We start from the raw sequence: 21,265 nt of genomic DNA on the forward strand, positions 1-21,265 counted from the left end.
AATTTAGATGGGGATTCTCGTTGGATTCGACTCGAATTGGATCGACCATCACCCCTAAGTTTGGTGGCCAACCTAAATTGACTACTAAAACATTGTATGGGCTGAGCTCAACATATCCGCTTTGGAATCGGCCCATAACCGAACCCGAACTAGCGCGCGTCGGCATGGCTCAGATATCACAACCAAAGAGGGTGACGTATATATCACAACAATCTGATATAAAAAAAAACAGACTTGGGTCAAATTCCCGTCTATGGGCCGGGCCGGTTTACACTCCCCTTCGCACGTGCTCATTACAGCCATGCACGTGCTAAAACATTGGGACTGGAGGACGGAACCTCCTACCCTCTTTCGTTTCTGCGCTTCTCTGCCTCGGATCTCCGGAGATACATCCCCTTCCCCACCGAAAGCCCGAACCTTCGGCCATGGCGGTCGGCACTTCGTCAGGCATCCCCAGCACTCCCCTGCTCAAGGACGAGGTCGACATCGTGATTCCGACCATCCGGAACCTGGACTTCCTGGAGATGTGGCGCCCCTTTTTCCAGCCCTACCACCTCATCATCGTCCAGGACGGAGACCCCAGGAAGACGATCACGGTGCCGGACGGCTTCGACTACGAGCTCTACAACCGCAACGACATCAACCGCATCCTCGGCCCCAAGGCCGCCTGTATCTCCTTCAACGACTCTACCTGCCGCTGCTTCGGTTTCCTCGTCTCCAAGAAGAAGTACGTCTTCACCGTCGACGACGACTGCTTCGTGAGTGCCCGCCTCCTATTTTTTGTGTTTCCTTCGTGGGTTTTGGATCTTGAAGCTTGATCTCGCTTGCGGAAACCGGGAGAAAGATTCGTTATTCCCCTTTTCTCTTGCTTGTTTCTTATGATCGTAAATTGGAGTTTCTCTTCGAGCGAAGGGAGGGAAACGCTGGGGACGATCAAAACTTTCTTTTTATTTCTTTCTTCATGATTAAATTACCCAACCTTTGTGGAACTGTTCTTCTTTTCTTTGTTTCTTTCCTTTCTAGGATGCGTATTTAAAGAATCAACACGACTATTGGTTTCTCTCTAAATATGTAAAATTTCCACAGCTTCAAACTTGTGGGGAAGAATGAAGAAAGCAACAATAAGACTTTCGGTTCTCTAAGGATCATTATTAGCTTGATAGGTTAATAATTCTACTTGAGCCTTCATTATACGTGGAAATTTTGATTCACTATTAGCTTGATTGGTCTGAAACTATGTGACCTGAAATGTTTAAATCCAAGTCAATGGTAGTAAACGTGACACAGTTCACTTACCTTCTTCCAAAGTGATCTTTGGCGTTAAAATGTTGCACTGATGCTATTTATCATTCCATAGGTACAATATGAATCATACAAATGAAGGAAACTTTATTAATTCATGATTAATTAATCAAATATTTTATCTAACCATCATATCGTCTGCTACATGTTGTTAGTGGATCGATAAATGTGTATTGTTCTATGGTTTATATTTTCCGAATATTTGTACTCTGTTGGAAGCTCCTCAGAATAATGTTGGGTTCATCTAATTCCTTTTTGCATTTACCTAATCTTATTACGATGTAATGTTCTGTGTTGTCTGATTCTCTTTTCTGTTGCAAAATTTGCATTGAAAACACTAGAGGCAGTCTGTTAACAAATTTGCTTTTGATGCGAAAATCATTACATGACATGACCAGCATTACTTGCAGCTCTGGACAGTGAGAATCTGCACAACAGATGATGATCATATTGTTCGATTTGTGATTGGGGGGCCTTTGTGCCAAGTCAAGTTACATGGTGTTAGATCTCTTAGTTTTCTTTCACTATATTTATGGCATAAACTTGTAAGATCAGTAACTATAGTTCCCTCTGGTTTTGTGCTATCAACATATAGGAAGATCCCTGGCTTGGTTGATAAATTTTCACTTCTAAAAGTGACATTACTCTTGAACAGCTATTCGTGTCACCTTCATATACTTCTCCTTGCTGTCCATGCTACTTCTTTGTACTCTACCAGTAGTCTGTAGTCGCTTACGGTGCTTCTGATCATGATTGAACCTGTTTTGCTGACAATAGCAACTGTTTTTGCCCTTTATTAGGTTGCCAAAGACCCCTCCGGCAAGGAGATCAATGCGTCTGAGCAACACATCAAGAATCTCCTTTCTCCATCCACCCCCTTTTTCTTTAACACTCTGTATGATCCTTACCGTGAAGGTGCAGACTTTGTTCGTGGCTACCCTTTCAGCCTCCGTGAAGGTGTCCCGACTGCTGTTTCTCATGGATTATGGCTCAACATTCCAGACTATGATGCCCCCACTCAGCTTGTCAAACCTCATGAAAGAAACACCAGGCAAGAGTTTTGTGTATTGATTGGTGGATTCAAAAGTATGGAAGTGTGACTAAAATTGATACTGCTCGCAGGTATGTTGATGCGGTGATAACTGTGCCAAAAGGTGCACTGTTTCCCATGTGCGGGATGAATCTAGCATTCAACCGTGAGCTAATAGGCCCTGCAATGTACTTCGGACTTATGGGTGATGGCCAACCCATCCGTCGATATGATGATATGTGGGCAGGATGGTGTGTGAAGGTCAGTTACGCATTTTCCCACTTGTTCTTTTGTCATCCACCATCTTAACCTTTGTAGTTTCGAGTTCTTGTTCTTTTGGAAAAAAAACTCCTATGCACTATACTTTGTTTATTATACTTGTTTTTTACAATTAAGCTGAGTTCTTTCCATTAGGGACATAAGTGGCTACAGATGGCTGAAGTTGACTCATGCCATTCATTTGGTTTTAGGTGATCTGTGACCACTTGGGATTGGGCGTGAAGACGGGCTTGCCCTACATCTGGCATAGCAAGGCCAGCAACCCGTTAGTGAACCTTAAAAAGGAGTATCATGGGATCCACTGGCAGGAAGAGGTGATCCCTTTCTTCCAAGCTGTTTCCCTTCCGAAGAAGTGCACGACACCTCAAGAATGCTACATCGAGCTCTCCAAGCAGGTTAAAGAGACGCTTGGGAAGGTGGATGAGTATTTCAACAAGTTAGCCGATGCCATGGTGACATGGATCGAGGCTTGGGATGAACTCAATCCATCTGAAAAGCTCAGCAACGTCTCTGCCGAGTAGTCTGCTTGAAAAATAGACCATTTGTAACGGCACATTTTCTGTTGTTGTTTTTCTAAAAACAAAACTTGAAAGAAATTTTCATTATATTAAATAACAAATAAAACACTCACTACTTGTTATCGAACCTAATCCTGTTTGATGCAGTCTTATTCTTCCTCATTGTTTGGAGGCCTACCATTGATGAATGTAATATCTTCTTGATACGATGTTGCAATAAAAATCATGTGTTTGAAATACCAGAAGAGACTTGTGCCATGTTTCTTGGATGCACCATCGATGGTTGCTTCTTCCATCTTGCGTTGGCGTAGTCGTATTTATGTTTTGACATAACATTCCAACTACGCTTGAGTGATTTTAAGTGTACAGCAACAAAAAAATTGTAGCAGGTATGTCACAATGATGTGACAGAGTAAGTGCATTATTTCCTCCCGACCGCATACTGATGGAGTAGAAAAGATGATATTAGTAGTATCGTTAAACCAGAAACAATTGAAGGATCAGATTTCTTCTCCTCCGTCCGCAAAGCAAGTACAGAAATCTGTCAATTAGAGACAATCTCCAGATCAGAAAATGATTTGTAACAACAACTGAGAAATAGAACAGTTCAACAGTACAGTAGCTTTGATTTCTGAAGTCCGTGGTCCCATAAACAGCGAGTCTTTGTGCTACTAACCCTCGATTCATGTAACTCTTGAGCTAAAACAGGTCGGAGCTGGAGTCACTTTCCTCACCATCGACTTTTTCTTCCCCTCTTCTCCTACATTTATCTTCCTTTAATATGAATGCTTCAGCCAATCGAGCATCGTTGTTTAATGGTTTGTTACCACTCTTATTCACCACGCATCTGTTGAGAGCATACCCATTAACGGACTAAGCTCTCTCAGCTGGCAAAGCCTCATCCGCTGCCTTCCTGTTGTGATACCAAGCCTCTCCCTGTCAGCAGAAAGGGATAGACTTTTGGTGCTCCTTTGATGGCTGGGTGGGGTAAGGACGAGGGCCTTTAAGCCCACTGCTCCTACTGGCAGAAGAAATGATGGACTTGGAGTCTCTACTTCCCATGCTCTCAGGGTTGTTAACGCTCTCTCTCCTTTGGCTGAATAGAGTTGATTGACTTTGATTTCTTCTTGGAAACTGTCTGATGGTGGAACAAGGAAGGAGCTGAGGAAGTTAGCCAACCTACCAATAGGGGAGAGGGGTTGCTTATGCTTCTTGTCCTTGAATCGGATCTCAACACTTTGCGGCGCCCGTTGGAAGAGCATCCAAACTCCTCCTATTAGCTCGCCAAGCAAGCTCTTTGAAGGCCAAAATCGACATCATTAACTTGGCCAGAGAAGTACAATGCTGCCTCGAAGACATCGTCGAGCTCACCGGAGTCAAAATTTTCATTAGATCATGGGGAGTGATGGATGGAGTCCACTCACCACCACCATAGGATCGCATGTTTGCTCTGAGAGAAATCAAATCAATTGAATGAAAGGCAAGTGTTCGCTGCTGCCGATTTGGAGATACGTGCTTCTCTTGTAGGAGATACTTTGGTTCCACAAAATGATCTTCTATTGAAAACAAAAGCTCAGTCATCTCATCTACCTTTTAGATGATTCAAAGGGTAAACCATGGCGCAAATCCGATTTGCTTCCAGATTAATGGAGCAGGAATGAGTTCTCATTAGGTTAAGACAATGAGTAGTAGTCCATCTCCATCTGCGTTCGTGTCGTGAAAGAGATCGGTACAACTCCAAGAGCTGAATGTGACGTAAAGCTACCCGTAAACAGCTGCCTCTTGCTCATGAAGATGGTTGTAGAAAGATGTAACGTAGAACAATTAAATGAGAGAAGAAAGAGGAGAAGGAAAAAGTAATGATGGTTGACGCGATAGTGAAGTCACCTCAAATTCTAGCCAGCTCCAGTATTAAGTAGATATCTAATTCGATTGCTGTGTCACTGATGCTGAGTTCCAAGCCACAACAGAAGCACCTTTTTTTCTTGTGATCCACACCTAGACTTGCCATGTTTTCATTTATGGTGGTTGGCTGTCATTGTGGGTTTCATGTTGGAGTCCCTTCTTGCATCACTTTTTATCTTTTTGAGGGTTCCTTTGTGTTTGGATTGACCCAATACGAAGAGGCAAAGAAAGATGAAGGGGTAAAAACCAAGAAGAGAAACTTGCTTCGTTGATACGTTAATGCCTGGGTGCATGAAACAGATCATGCATGCATGCTTGCCCTCTGTGTGGCCTCAAAGTGGAGCTCATCAGAAGTTATCCACAGATCTCTGACGAGGCCAATCCGAGCTCATCAGCCTCTTGTGCAGTTGCTTTAACCTACAACCACAAGACTCCCACAGTCCTAAAAGCAACATCTCCCCTCCTTCGAGTGCAAGCATGAATGGTTGTTTTCTTTTGTCCACCTCCACATGCTCCATGCAGGCTGATCGAAGCAGCTGCCCCTACCAGTTCTTCTCGATATCCACACCCTCTTTATGAGGACGAGACAGGAAAACCTTGTCTTCCCTAGCTTGCTTCGTTGAACTCTAGCAAACCAATATTGGTTGCTGAACTGAGCCGTACGAGCTTTGTCTTTGGCCTATGCTGAACCTAAGAAAGTAAAAACTTCGAGTTCCATCATTCTCTTCATTTACTGCATGATATAGGGCATGCATGTATGTTACCTCCTTTCCTGCTCTTACTGTCTTGGGGAAAATGGAGGCGCAAGTCAACCATACAAAGAAGAACACATTGAAGCACCGGGGGATCCAACAATTACAAGACGAGCACTTTGTGAGTGATATATGGAGATCTCAGTGATCTCAGCAATTACAACACGTACACATGCATGTCTAAAGCTTGCTGCCTTCATGTTGATTCATGAGACTGATAGCAGCCCACGCATCCATTCAGCGTTTCTATATGATGCCAAACAAGAATCTTTAAGCACACTGATGCATCCAAAAACATACTAAACGAAACTTCTCAGGTAGCCATGTTGCTTTGGAAAGATGGATCAAACGCACTAAATGGTGCATGAATGATTGGATGTGGAAGGATCTGTGTCAGTCGGATGCAGCAAGTCAAATGGAGCATTTGTAGGTTATACTACTTGGAGACGATCGAGTAGTAGGATGATGGTTAGACCATCAAGCGTAGTTTCTATTGGCTGTGGGATCTCATGGCTGCGGTGATGTATGTCCTTTCTATTAAGAGACCTTGGTGATTTTTTATTTTACTGCTTCCTTTTGGCTAAAAGATAATTCCTTTTTATCAATGTATGCAATTGATGGTGACCATGGATGTCAATGGGACAGGGTAGGACGAGGAGTGTTTTCTCATCCTCGTCTCCATCTCAATCCCTCATCTTGCGTAGAAGGGATGAAGGCGAGGATGGGGAACTCTCATTGGGGGCGAAAAATTCATGGGTTATTTATATTCTTTCAATTAATTCATTCAATTTTAAAAGTTATTCTCAAAACTAATTAATAATATCAATTTTATAAATAATAATTCAATCTAGTCTGATTTGGTAGACCAAGCATTCTCGACATCTCGGCTCACATATTGATGGGGCGAGGGACAAGTTGGACAAGGTGGGGCAATGCTCTACTTGTCCCCATCCCAGACGGGTGAGGCAATTATTTACTTGTTCTTACATCATATTCTTATGATTAATACAAAATATATTTCATCCTCATTTTTATCCTCCTTTATTCCTCAAATTCTTATCTTATTATGGGTGGGTTCTTGCAGATACTCATACTTGCAAGCATACTTGACACCTCTATATCTAACGATGACGAAGTTGACGATGTTCTAATTAATTCCATGTGCACAAGAAGCTCGATAAGATTAGTGGGGTGGTTCAAACGCTCCTTGGGATCGAGATAGACCCGAGTGCGTGCTCCATAGTTGACATGTACAAAGATCAAGGTTGAATAGATTTCTCAACTTAATCTCCTCGATACTTAAGTCAATAACTAACATGGGTAAAATAAATTTAATAAATAGTAATTGATGGTCTTTTATAATGAGTTAACGAAGAGAAATATTTTAGGAAATGTTTCTCCTCTATCATTTTTGGGCATGAGTAAAATATGATATTCACATGACCTACTGATTGGATCTTGCTAGTAAACATTTACACCGTGGTCGAGGTATCAGTACAGCTCGATCCAATCCCAGATGCGTAATATTGTCCATGTGAATGTTCGAGTGGAGGAAGCGAGTGTCGAGTTGGGTTGAGTTTGACCCTTGTCTCTCGAGTGCAGTCTTTTCTCTTGGCGAGTGGTTTGCTTTTTTGTTACCAGGCTCCTGCACACATACCAAGGTTGGGAGAGGGATTTTCCGACTCGATCCCTCCGAAGCTCAAGTTAGTGTTGAGTGGAGTTATGGGAAGTTGAGGTGTTCAAAGTCTAACTCCTGATGCTGGTCAAGAGGTCGACTTTTATATGGTTTATTAATGGCCACTAACTCCTTGAGTGATAGGCTCATACTTTCAGTGCGGCATCGACTAATCTGCACGGATCGACACTGCACAATATTGTTTTGAGTTTTCTGGAGTAACTCTGTACTATACGGCACCGTCTTGTACGACCTCGGACAACGCCGGAGCAAGAGATCGTCCCATCGAAGTCTAAGGTGTCACATCGATACAGTGCATCATATTAGCCTTGAGGCTCTACGTTGGCACTGACATGATTGCTGATTGCTGACGGTTGTCACAGGAGTAGTACCGGAATATATCCTATCATTGCTATCAAGAAAAAAAAAAAAGAATTTCCTATCAACAATTAAAAATAGTTATGTCACATTGCTGGTTGCTACTGTCAACTACAAGAAAGCAAACGAGAAGCATTAGATGATGGCATCCAGCAGGACCTTGATTGATATGATATGTTTCGTGTACGAGAAATTAAGAGCTTCACATCTCTGAATCCGATTGAGTCGAGAGTCATTTCAGACATTTTCAAATGGATGTTGATTTGGGAATGACAATCCGTTCTTGATTTTATTTCGATAAAAGGATATATTATGTAGTAATCGAAACTATGCAATAACAGTAGACAAACCTCGAAGATGCAAAACATGCACACTCTAATTCATGCAAAATGCATCCCAATCTACACATGTATCATGATAAAGATTTAGCTTGGTCTTTATGAAAACACTGGCAGAAAAATTTAAATCCACAGAATAAATTTTGGAAAGATAAGAAGGTATTTCAATCAATGCCGTATATAATGAAGGATTAATCATGCGTTATATGCCCTCAAAAGAGATCTACTAAAGCTATTTTTTTTTCATAAAAATAAATAATAAAAATAAAATTCGAATCGAAAATATTATGATAAAATATTAAAGTCTCTAACTAAGCTAACACAACCAAAACCTTGTTTTCGGGTTTCGGCCATTCGGCATACAAGTCAGATCCCGCGCTATCCTCCCCCCTTCGCTGCCGCCACTTGACGTCCTTCTTTTAAGTGGGGCCCGAATTCCCAGTGGCCAATCAGAAGTCGTAACGTGTAAATCCGATTTATAGTCCTTCCCGATAAAAGAGAATAGCTGTGCATGAGTTTGTATTATGTGCTTTTATGTTATTGTATGTATGGATGACATGTAATCATTTGATGCATAGACGACATGACATCAATTTTATCATTATTTTGCAGAAAAGGATGCTTCCGTGATCGCTGCTAGCAATATGTGTGTGAAAATATTATAATAAAGATAAAACAAAAACATAGAGCTTATAATTATAATTCTAGAAAAATTAAAGTTTTCTCGTCTTGACATCATAGCAAATTAATATTTTTGTGAATTTTAAAGCTTGACGGTGCTGATATCAACGATGCAAATGCGAATGATGAAGAAGAGGTTGGAGGCTAGTGATGATCTAACATAAAGAAGGGTGAGCGTAAGATTTGTGGTCCAACAAAAGAAGACGTCTCCATTATTGTTACTTGGAGCAAGGTTTCATTGACTCACATGTGAAGTCATCTTCCCCTTCCCTAGAATGGACTTTATGGTATTCTCCAAGAACAGGACGCACTCGCCTCCGCATCTAGTAGAAGTCTCACGTGCCCAATAAGAGAAAAAAATAATAATCATATGTCGTCTCTTCCCCACGAATCAATCAACTCACGCCTACTTTTGTCATCTCCCAATCACAATAATTGTGTCCCGAAGAAGAGAGGACATGAGAGAGGGGTAATATTGTAAATTGGAAGTCACCACCCCAAAACCCTCGAGGCAAACCCTAAGTCTATTCTCGTAAATATAAGCAAATGCGATGGCGAAGCCGCCAGGGCTTCCCCATGGAGGCCATGCTGGCCACTGTTGCATCGACACGTATGCCGTCGGCTGGGTTGTAGCTGGACGTTCTTCGCTCTCCGACACACTCCGCACTTGCGATTCGATTTCGCACCCCAGCGAGACGGGGGAGAGGAGAAGGAACGATGGAGTGGACGAGCGACGAATCCTTTCTGCATTAGCGTGGTTTTTTTTTTGGGGGGTGGGGAGGGGGGAGGTGTTGGTGGTATCGAGATCTGTAAGGAAGCAGATATATCGATATGGGGAGGGGGAAGGTGGAGCTGAAGAGGATCGAGAACAAGATAAACAGGCAGGTGAGCTTCGCAAAGCGCCGCTGCGGGCTGCTAAAGAAGGCTCACGAGCTGTCGGTGCTGTGCGATGCGGAGGTAGCGCTCATCGTCTTCTCCGCTCACGGTCGCCTCTTCGAGTTCTGCAGCACCTCCAGGTATATTTGTGCGCACGTACGACCGTGGCTGGAAGCTCCTCTTCTATACCTCATCTCGTAATATTCTGCTAGTTTTCTGGCTCTTTTTCCAGGGTTCTTGTCTCTTTTTTCTTTCCTTCCCTTTGATGGTGCTTAGCAATGAGATCTTAGAGCATAAGATCTCATATTACATTCTTTTGATGTGTTCTTGTGAAAGAAACCGAAAAAGATGTTCTTTTTATTTTTGGTTTTTTGAAAAGGGGCGCGGCGGAGAGAGAGAGAGAGGGACAGAGAGTTTAGCTTTTGTATCATTTATTTCCTACCACAAATCTAGTATAACATGTTGAGATGACCATCTTTTTTCTGGGGGAGAGTGTACTTTGGAGATTGATTTGAGGGTTGGAAATGGGTTTTGGTGGTCTAATCATGATGGCTTTTGCAGCAGCGATCGATTTGAAATCGGTTTTCTGTATAGATCGTAGTGAATACTGTTCCATTGAGCTGATTTGACTAGTATTTGGTGTGTTTTCTAGACCTAAAATTCTTTTTTCTCGTCACCTTTTGAAGAGATCTTTGTTTGATATGGAAAATGTCACCTCGCAAAGAAAATATAATCTACAAGTCACAAAAGAAATAATCGTTCTCTTTCCACCTTCTCGGTTTAAGTTAATACTGGTCCTCTTTTCTTCGTATGTGTCTCATCAGTTCTCCAGCTGTTCTTTGTTGCCTTTTAGCTTGTCATGAATTGCTTTAGAAGATACAGCACATTTTGTTTTACTAGAACTGATAACACATGATTATTGCTTTTGTGCGTGTCTTTTAAGGTGTGCATGCTACATCGTGCATTCTAACTTCGCATGTTAGCATATGTATTTTCGATTGACCCTTATCTTGTCCACAAAGCTACACTTCTTGCTGTCTAACATAGCTGCGTGTGCATATGATCTTTCATCAAAAAGCTGAAGTAGAATATCCTCAGTATGCTACTATGTGATACACAAAATGAGTATGCTAATATGTAGGTAGAAACGTGGTAAACAGAATCTAAACTATGCTAAACATGCCAAAAAGCAAATATGAAGCAGTGCATGCAAGATAAAGAGAGCAACAGAATGTACAATTATGTACTATAATTTGAAGGATGATAACCCCTCCCCACATAATCCTTTCAGATAAACATTCAAAGGCATATATGTGCAATTTTCTTCCTAGAAAAGATAGGATTACTACCCTTGAGGCTCACTTCAGACTGTTAAGAATAGATTATAGTTCAAACCTGAGAGCAATCATAGAAGCCAACAAAATTAGGTCATGCAACTACAAAAATATCATAAAGGAACCTGAAGCACATTACAATCTCCATAGGTGTAGTTGAAAACCAAGAAATGGCTTCCACCTATCTTTATTAGTACAATTATGTACTAATTTGAAGGATGATGACCCCCCAAATTTCCTAGCATGACCATGTGTAAAATTTACTTATATTTCATTGAATCAACCTTTATTTTTCGAAATCATAGCAACAAAATTTTGTTGAATACACAAAGATACGGCTCGGAGCTTCCCCCCTATGACTATGATTATGATGAGTGACAAATGCATAAAGAAATAATACTATGAAAAGGTTCATGAGAAATGAAGGATTAGGTGTCTAAAATCACCATAAAAATATTTATGAACCTTAGAATAAATATATGACAATGAATGTTATCTTTAGGATGTGTCTCCTATTTATATAAATAAATAGAGAGCCATGATGTAGTACGGTGGGAAATTTGCAATGATGTGAGGCTTTATTATCATCTATTATCTTTTATCTCCTCCATCATAGCCCCTCCTCTTTCATCTCTACCTATCTTCCTTTATTATATCAAATCTGGCATGGGAGCTGTATTATAATAAAAGTCTTATTTAGATCTCAAGATATATGAGAGGTGATAATAAGATGATGATTACTATAAATCTTGAAGGATTTATAGAATAAGAATAACAAAATTTTTCTTCTCTATCAAGATTTAGATGAAAATACATTGGGGAGTTGTGACCTTCAATTCCTCAAACATGCATGGAATATCATTACCTCGAGGTGGTAAAATAAAGCTACGAAGAACCTTCAAATGATGATTTGATGTGCCAAAGAGAATTTGAAAGATTTGACAAAGAAACACCAACGGAAATTCTTCGTCATCTATCAAGATTTATATGAAGACAACCTTGGAAAAGTTATGACTGCCTAACACACCCAAACAAATATAAGTGATATTATGGAACAAGTCCTTTAAATAATTTTTTTCTTGAAACAAACGAAGGGTAAGGAGAATGAGAAAAAAATAAAGCAATGAAAAGATGCATATAAAAATAAGAGAGATAAGATAAGAGATTATTTTATACAGAAGAAGACTCATTCAGAAGATCACTGGCATTTATAGATTTTGTATAGCATCTATAGAAGATTCTGTTATATCGAAGGAGATTCATTCGATAATGCAGAAGATCACTAATGTTCATTTCAATATTTATAACATCCGTATCTTTTATTTCCAGTCATCTCCAGCAAGTGGTTGTCATTTTGTTATCTCAAAAATATAAGTAGTGAGTATAGAGAAGAAAACCTATAACGATGTGAGGAGTGGTTGTCTCCATTATGATTCTGCCACTCTTCTCATTAAAGGTTGATCCTCACATCATCATGATTATAGTACTTCAGTTCACAATAAAGAACGTTATAGATCAACTCATCATCTCTGTTATTTTGGTGACCTTGGGAGAGGAGGCATGTTATTGGAACTCTTATAATATGTGGATTTCTAATTGTCATTGTTCTTCCAATCTATTCAATCATCCTTATCCATGGACATAAGCCACATACGTGAGACATTTAAATCTTAAAGTGCAAATATGACTGTTTGATGTTATGTAAGACTGCAGATCGAGGTGAGGAATAATTTTCTCAATTGGCTTTATAATCGAGAGAATCATATCCTGCTTTGAGATTATTTAAAACTATTGAATGTCAATGTGTTAATGATCCATTGAATCTCAATTTTGAACCAATGTGTACTATTTATTGTTTTTGAAGAAGAATGCAGTTAATTATTTAGTAAGTGCAACTAAAATTGTTAAATTATATCAATGCTAAGTGTAATAGTAATCTTTCCAATTTTTGATAAATTATTTTAAATCATTTTTAATTGTCAAATAGCGTCTAGTAAGTTTCATAACCTTCTACTCTCAGATCCCTTTCTTTTCCAACTTTATTTCAGCATGCTCAAGATAATTGAAAGGTACCAAATGTTCAGGAATAATGCAGAATCTGTACCAACATCAAGTGAAGCTCAGGTATGCAATCTCCAAGGCATAGGAAGAAATTACTCATTTTTTTGTTTGTGTATGTTTTCTATGAAATATAGTACATCAAACTAGCATGCAATAGTTTTTTTTTTTTTTCATCATCCTTGCAGTATTTTGTGAATTATCTTTATAACAATTAAGATTACATCCAAAAGAGATTGTTGCTAACTAGATTCCTTCATCCTGTAAGTATCCAAAAACTCTTTTTAATGCCTTGACTATAAATTTGGCTCACCATAAAACTGGGTAAAAATTATCATTGCATTTTCCCCATTTGTTTCATCAACATGGATTAATTGTACACACGAAAGAATATATTTTATTATCCACGTCAATCTTGAATGTAGTTAGAATCATGAATGTTCACAGGAATGAGTCTGTCTTGATTAAGAGGTCCTGATGTAGTAGGAAAACCTAAAAGGTGCTTAATGTGATGAGAGAATTGACGGGGTGGGTAATAAGAAAAAAAAGCGAAAACAAAGAGAAAGGAGGCGAGGAAAATCTGCTTAAGCAACAAAGAACAAGTGAGTTCAACACGTTCCAAGATGGTCAAGCTACCGAGCAGTTTGTTGTTTCTAGCCATGGAGCAGTTTTCTTGTTTGTCCATCTGGTTAGGCAGCATCATCGTAGTCGACTCTAGCATCATTTTAGAAATTTTGAGTTTAACTTAATGCTATTATAAATGATATTTGAACGTCAATATGAAACCTTAAGATTATTAAGTTAGTATCCAACTTCTGTATATATAGCCTGATTATCCTTAATCCTTAGCAATACGAATCTAATCTCTATTCTATATCTCTATTTGATGCATCAATACTTCTGATAAGCTGAAACTACTTTACTTATTTACTAATATAATGTGCATTAAACCATATATCTTAGTTTGATCTGCCATCCATCATTTAGTAATATTGAGTTCAGCAAACCTTAGATACTGACTATTTTACCATACATTTATGAAATGGGAGCAATCAAAACATCATGCATTTACTTAGCTATTTTGCTTATTTAAAAGGTATCCGCAAAAGACATATATTAATGTCTATACCAACTATCAAAGCCATATTATATTCCCGTTTGTGCAGCTTTTGTGCCAACAATGGGAATATATATGTACATTTCTTATGTTATTTTTGAATTCTTTCTCGCAGATAGCTTTGTGTTTGTGTATTAGCATCTCAATTAAATGCAAGTATGCGTTCATACAAGCTGCAATCATCATGCTTAAGCAGATGATCTCTGACAGTTAATATTGTGTTGTCTAAGCAGAACAGTTATCAAGAATACTTGAAGATGAAAGCAAGAATCGAATATCTGCAGCATTCTCAGAGGTAATCATTATTGCTAATTATCCCTGTAAATTAGCGTTCACCGTTGTGTGTGGTAATGTATGCACTTATATGGTATGTGGTGCTATAACCCTATGACTGTAGCAATCTCCTCGGTGAGGAGCTAGGGCCATTAAGTATTAACGAGCTCGAGAGACTCGAGAATCAAATAGAGGTGTCTATAAAGCAGATCAGATCAAAAAAGGTAAATTGCAGAAACTCTTAGCATTATCTGAAGGTATTGTTTTTCCTACTCCTTTGTGACTCATTGTTAATTTTGCAGTCCAAGTGGCATGCTTAACTCTTTATTTTGTTTGTAGTGAAAGTGAAATTATTTGCCTAAGATTTATTTATAAACATAAATGCATAATATACAAGGAATAGAAAAAAAAAGAGAAATATTTTTATTCATGAATAATTAGATATTATTTCGACGGAGGATAAAATAAAAAAAATTATTTAAGATGATATGAGCACGTGCTAATGATATGATGAAAAATAGAGGAAGACCTAAAAAATATTTTAATAAAAAAAAATTTAAGTACTCTGAATTTAACTAAACATATGACTTTTTACATATTTCAATAGTTAAGATTTACCATTTTATTGTTGTTGGTATAGTAAGAATAGAAATGTGTCCTCAGATTTTTCATAAATGAAAGAAGATAAAGAGACACCGGGTAAGATAACTTTATCTTTCTCTTATGCTTTAGAGAAGGACTGCAGAGATAATGGTTAGAGTTACAAACTTTGGATCATGAAATAAGAGGAATGAACAAGGTCATACATATATGTTGTATGTGGCACTTGATGAGCGTTAACTAATAACATCTCGTTACTCTCTCCAGTATTTTTTCCCCATAAGTTTTCCGGGAGTAGTTTCTTAAAAGAAATGGTTGATCTCTGCCTGGTTCTCAGGAATGTTCAAAATAGTGGTTGGGATTAAATCAGATGATAGACCATATGATTAGATATATCTGAAGGTGTGCTCGCTCGTAGGACAATCAAATGGTCCAACGAGATTACACCTACTGTGAAGATGATCTAACCAGTTGGGATGACTTGATAAACATAAACAATTCAAATATTACCTTATTTACATGATGAGAGTAAACATTTGAGTTAGATACTAGTGTTTCAACTATTTGAGATTAGTTCATCTTCACAGTCATTGAGCTCTGAGTAGGATAATCTCACTGGTCAGAATTAAATCTTACATGATGAGAGTATGGATCAATTATGCATCAATTTAAAACCCACTTGTGAAACATTTGAATTTGACAAAGTAGGCCTGCCATAGCTAAATTATGAATATTTATATATGTACTATAAGTTTTCCTTCTCAAACCTATTAACATGTTGTCTATATTATCAGATGCAGCTAATGCTTGATCAGCTTTACGATCTAAAAGACAAGGTAGATTTCAGATTAGGACTTCAATCCTTTATTGTAACATTGAAGCCCGAAACCTAGTCCTTCACCCACTTAATTCTTTTCCGCAGGAACAAGAGTTGCAAAAAGACAACAAAAACCTAAGAAGGAAGGTATTGTGATAGTTGCTTGCGATGCTGTAAATGCATTTGCTTTGCTACACTTGTGCTTCTTAAAGGTTAACTGTTATCCTATTTAGTCTCGAGCAAAGTATACAGGACTGCACCCACTATTCCATCCATGGGATAATTTGGCATCATCTATCTCGACTGTTTGTCATATGGTCTATATAATTCGATTGGCAAGGAGGATTTATTGGATGTTTCTTTAGTATTATCGGCAGTGCAGATCACTAATCAAATTCTGCAAGCTTGTTGATGACAGCTGCAAGAAGGTGGTTCACAAACTCAGCTCCAACCATCATGGCCAGATGGAGGTAACAGTGCTGCCAAGAAGCCTCCTCGAGCGGAAGGATTGTTACAGCTACTGGAATATGACCCAGCTTTGCAAGTCGGGTAATGCTCGTTTTTACGTACAAGGAAGCAATGCATTCAACAGTTTGTGAGCGGAATAAATGCTTCTTAGTTAACACTAAACACTACACGATAACCTTTGCGGTTGTCTCCTGCAGATCCAGTCAATCATGCACAGCCCCGTCGAACGACGGTGAAGGCGCAGCTCGGGATGACGACGGGCTCATCCCAAGATGGCTTTGACGGCTACGTGTCTCGAGATCACATCGGCGCACCTGTAGTTATAGGTTCCTTTCGCCTATTTCCAAATCCTGTTTATGGCTTTATCTGTCGCTCCCCCCCCCACCCTCCTCCTCCTCCTCTCTCTCTCTCTCTCTCTCTCTCTTTGTTTCTTCGCCCTCGTATAAAGACCAATAGAACGATAATAAAGATACCAACGGTATCGTAGCAACTCAACTCTGTAGCAACTGCAAGATGATGTGACTAGTTGAACTGGTTATTTGTAGCATGGCGTACTCGGTAATCGAGTTGATCTGCACAGAAGCTGAGAACATATTTACTGTCATTTACTTGAGTGTTATGACGGGGAGCCCAAAAGTAGAGTGATGTTAGGGTTCTTGTTGTAGTTGCTGGGTGAAGAATCGAGCGAGAGAGTAGGGATGGAAAGTCTTCTTCTACTTATGTTTTATGTTTTTTTCGAAAAAACATAGATTTTTCATCATATGAGATTAATCGCATGAGTTTGAGTTATCCCTATTAAAATATGATTTCTTTATGGATCTTTCTCACATAAATTAAATTTTTTTTTCTCTTACCCTCCATAGAAACCCTATAGAGTATCTATCCTCTTTAGGCATCCTAGAGAGAAACTTAAAGTAAAATTATTATTCATATTTTGCTCTTCAATCAAAATCTAGAGATGTATAAAATATTTATAAAAAATTAAATCCTAAATATCATAAATTTCTTTCTTCACGAGAATTTTGTATTATGATTCCTTATTCTATTCGAATACAGATTATAGAAATCCAAAAATATTTATCAATCTTAATATTATAATATAATTTAAATAATATATGACTAATTATAAATTAATCTCAATATTAATATTATTTTTGCTCGAGATATTAAAAATAACTAATTATAAAAGGATAATTTATAATTATCGTATAATCTGTTATCTAACTCCTCGATTCTTGGTTGCATGTCTTGTCACACAAAATAAAAATAAGAGGGAGTGGAGAGCCTAATAAGCTCACCCACGAAACAGCCTCTCGCTCGGTACCATAAGTTCTTTACTGTTCACCCATACACAACAACCTGTAGAAACCGAACGTCGAGTCGTCGATTCCCGAAAAGTCCCATTCCACCACCGGCTATACAAAGCCGAAGACCTGCGTCTTTGTAGCCTCCACCATAACATTGGCTCTCACCTGTTGCCTAAACGGAGCTCTCATGATGGCGATGGCGAAGGCTGTGTCTTCCTTCGGCTTTCTCTGGAGCTGCTGCGGCTCCCTGGTTCGAGGAGCCTTGAATACGATGAAGGCTTCCGCCAGCTTCCTCCGTGGCTGCTGCCGCTCTCCGTTCCCAGGAACCTGCAATACGATGCAGTCTTCGGCCGGCTTTCTCTCGAGCGCCTGCGTCTCACCTGGAATATGATGAAGTCTTCCGCCGGCTTCCTCTGGGGCTATTGCCTTTCTCTGTTTCTAGTAGCCTACGACTACGAGATGACGAAGCCTTCCTCCGGCGTTCTCTGGTTCAGCTGTCGCTTCCTGTTTCCAGAAACCTGCAACAAATTTCAGGTCACGCGCATTCCCCTGTCCACAGTCGCTTATGAGCTCCTGTTTTACTTGTTAAACCACGGAGCCAAGGCGCCATGGAAGCCGTATCTTCTTCTGGTTGTGCTCGTCGCCTCTGCGACCATCGAGATCTTATCACTCTGGAGTGAAGTTGTTCGTGTCTCCAGTGCTCTTTGGACATGCAATTTTGTTCTGCCTCCCTTAGTTTCCCTAAGAATATATCAAGCTCTATTCTGTGTGGTCTCAACTTTGAGATCGTACCTCCTCCTGTGATTTTGATCTGTTCTGCGGAAACAAGTTCGCAGACGTCCAAAATATGCTGAATTCGCAGTTAAACTGCTCATAACTTGAGAGCCAATCTCCGTGTGGTTGATGTCACATTGCACCACACGGTTGTTTCCTAATAGATATGCCCACTCATATGACATCGATGATGTCTTCATCCTCGTCTATCCAATTGTTGTATAACAACTTATATGATATCTCCTGGAATTAGAACAGGTAGAACCGATATACCTTTATACGATCACATTGAAATATGTTGATTTCTTTCTCGGAATAGGATGGTTAAATAGATGGTATGAATTCCAAAAAGGCTCGTTTCCACTGTTGTCATTTTGTTCGCATAGATCAAATGACAAGGAGATTTATTGGATATTTCGTGAGTATTATCGGCAGTGCAGATCACTAATTAAAATCTGCAAGAGTGTTGATGGCAGCTGCAAGAAGGTGGGTCACAAAGTCTGCTCCAACCATCATGGCCAAATGGAGGTGGCAGTGCTGCTAGTAAGCCTCCTCGAGCAGAAGTTAGGTAATGATCGTTCTTACAGCTGCTGGCGTTCGACCCAGCTTTGAAAGTTGGGTAATGATCGTTCTTTTTGTTAGAAAAACAAAAAAATAATTAGGTAGGGAGTTTGAATATGGGGAAGCGATAAATATCAGATTTTTTTTTATTTATGTGAATCAGAGTAAGATATAATTTAATACTAAGTATATTATAAATAATATAATAATATAGGCTAATCATATTAGTGACAGAATACTAAATAAATTGAGATAATATATTTATGAAAAAAATCATGAGCAAATCAGATCAATCTTTCATTATAAAATAATATAATTATAATATCACTCTCTAAATTAACTAAAGAATGTCAATATCATATGAAAATTAGGTCCTCATATGAGTTTCAATAAATTAAAATGAAAAACTGAGTAGAAAAAAAGATCTTAAGGATCTAGCAAAGTGTCTATATCAACATACTAAAAAATCATATCAATCGAAATGAATTTCACTAATCAATAATAAAATCTTTCTTCTTGTGGATGAAAGCTCTTTTCTTTTTTATGCCGGTCATCTTTTCATTTTTGTCATCTAACTTATATAAGATTAAGGTTAGAGTTTTTTTATTTAATCCCTATGGGTCCCATCACTTAAATCATGACCACCCAAATTTCATACCCATAATCTATAATAAAAAAATTAAACATTTTATATCATTTAATACCATATAAAATATTAGATTTATTTTAACTTTTATTGAATTTCAGATTTTGATGATGAAATCAATTGATGAGTTAACGATCTAATATGTGTTTTGAGTGACGTATGACTAACTTCGATCAGAAAAGGTAAATTGATTAAATTAGGAGAAATCGAACATTGGGCTGGAGTAAAACATGTCAAGAGATTGGACGTCAGGCTGGAGGATCGGTTGACGTGCCGGCAAAAGGAATTCGTGTCATGAGTTCGGGCATTGGGCCTAAATCGGACATTGTGCTAAAGAGATAAGAAGTTGTAGGAGTCAACATGCCGATTGGGCAATACCCCGAAGGAAAGAACGATGTGCCGAAGGATCAAACGAAGCGTCAGAAGATTATATATATATATATATATATATATATATATATATATATATATATATATATATATATATATATATATAAACTATCCTATAAACTCTTGAAACCCTAATGAAACCCTAGACTATAAATTATTGAAACCCTCCTATTTATAGAGGTCTTTTGTCAACTTAACTCTAATGGATCCTACCCTATTGAGTACTAGATCTTCATCCAATTATCCAAGCCTCTTAAATTAGTGAGTCTCTACCGAATAATATCTTATTAGCTCTTATTAGATCTCATCCATATGATCCAATAATTCAGGGGCTTATTGGATATCTAATTAGATAGGGGCTCTAGCGGATATCTCACATCCGAATCTCTACTCGTCAAAACACATATCATATATGTGTGACCTTTTAGGCTCAATATCGAGCTGGCCGTGAGTCATACCTATCAGAACTCATTCTGGCTCAATGAATTATTATCTCTATAATAATTCACTCGACTCATCGACTACGAATGTATTAGGCTACTACGCATTAGTCCCCAAACGATACAGGGGAATCCAATCCTTTGGACCTATCTATCTTCTGTTACTGTGTACCTTTAGTCCCTCATCCATCTAATATCCTAGAGATCATATAGCAAGCAAGGTGTTGTTAGGTCCATACGGTTTCTTCTTGATTCTCACTCTAATCGGATTCTCTTGGAGAACTCATTTTCTCTCAATCCGAATGACCTTGGCTAAGGATATGTTTGAGCAAGAATGCACGGAATATTCCTCTCATGATACCGAGAGCGGATGATCCTCTATCGACACTTAATAGCTCTCGTAAGGTTGGTGTCACTCCTAATAACCGGTTGTACTAGATTTGAAACTTCCAAACCTATAAGTATGGTATCAAAGAGTAGAGTACTTATATAGGACATCCTTGGTGTCTCAAGTCTAAGAACTAGATATACTACTAGGACTATAGAATCGTTGTCTAACAATAAGGTATCATCAACCATTCAGTATTCCATGAGTGGATCAATCAATGAACTCATTCTCAAATAAACACCTGCATTGTATCCTTAGTGTCCACACACAAGCAACTATGAGACCTGCTACCTCCATCATATGGATGGGTATACAGCACGCTAGTCTATCCAGTTATCTCGATATCCCTCTCAAATAA

General features: G+C 38.7%; 2 protein-coding genes across 2 annotated transcripts; both read left to right on the forward strand.

The window, feature by feature from the left end:
* The first annotated feature begins 336 nt into the window (after window positions 1–336).
* LOC103981433 (UDP-arabinopyranose mutase 1) lies at window positions 337–3,368 on the forward strand. The gene is made up of 4 exons (XM_009398163.3): window positions 337–758; window positions 2,103–2,353; window positions 2,425–2,593; window positions 2,803–3,368. The coding sequence occupies exons 1-4, from the start codon at window positions 426–428 to the stop codon at window positions 3,130–3,132; spliced, it is 1,083 nt and encodes a 360-aa protein (XP_009396438.2). The 5' UTR covers window positions 337–425; the 3' UTR covers window positions 3,133–3,368.
* Window positions 3,369–9,557: 6,189 nt separating this feature from the next.
* On the forward strand, window positions 9,558–17,022 carry LOC103981434 (agamous-like MADS-box protein MADS2). Its single transcript, XM_009398164.3, has 8 exons — window positions 9,558–9,874; window positions 13,117–13,192; window positions 14,477–14,538; window positions 14,641–14,740; window positions 15,911–15,952; window positions 16,039–16,080; window positions 16,352–16,482; window positions 16,599–17,022. Exons 1-8 carry the CDS (start codon window positions 9,690–9,692, stop codon window positions 16,681–16,683), a joined length of 723 nt encoding a protein of 240 aa, XP_009396439.2. The 5' UTR covers window positions 9,558–9,689; the 3' UTR covers window positions 16,684–17,022.
* Window positions 17,023–21,265: the final 4,243 nt, after the last annotated feature.

The sequence above is a fragment of the Musa acuminata genome, chromosome BXJ3-4 (assembly GCF_036884655.1).
Source record: "Musa acuminata AAA Group cultivar baxijiao chromosome BXJ3-4, Cavendish_Baxijiao_AAA, whole genome shotgun sequence".
NCBI classification, from domain to species: Eukaryota; Viridiplantae; Streptophyta; class Magnoliopsida; order Zingiberales; family Musaceae; genus Musa; species Musa acuminata.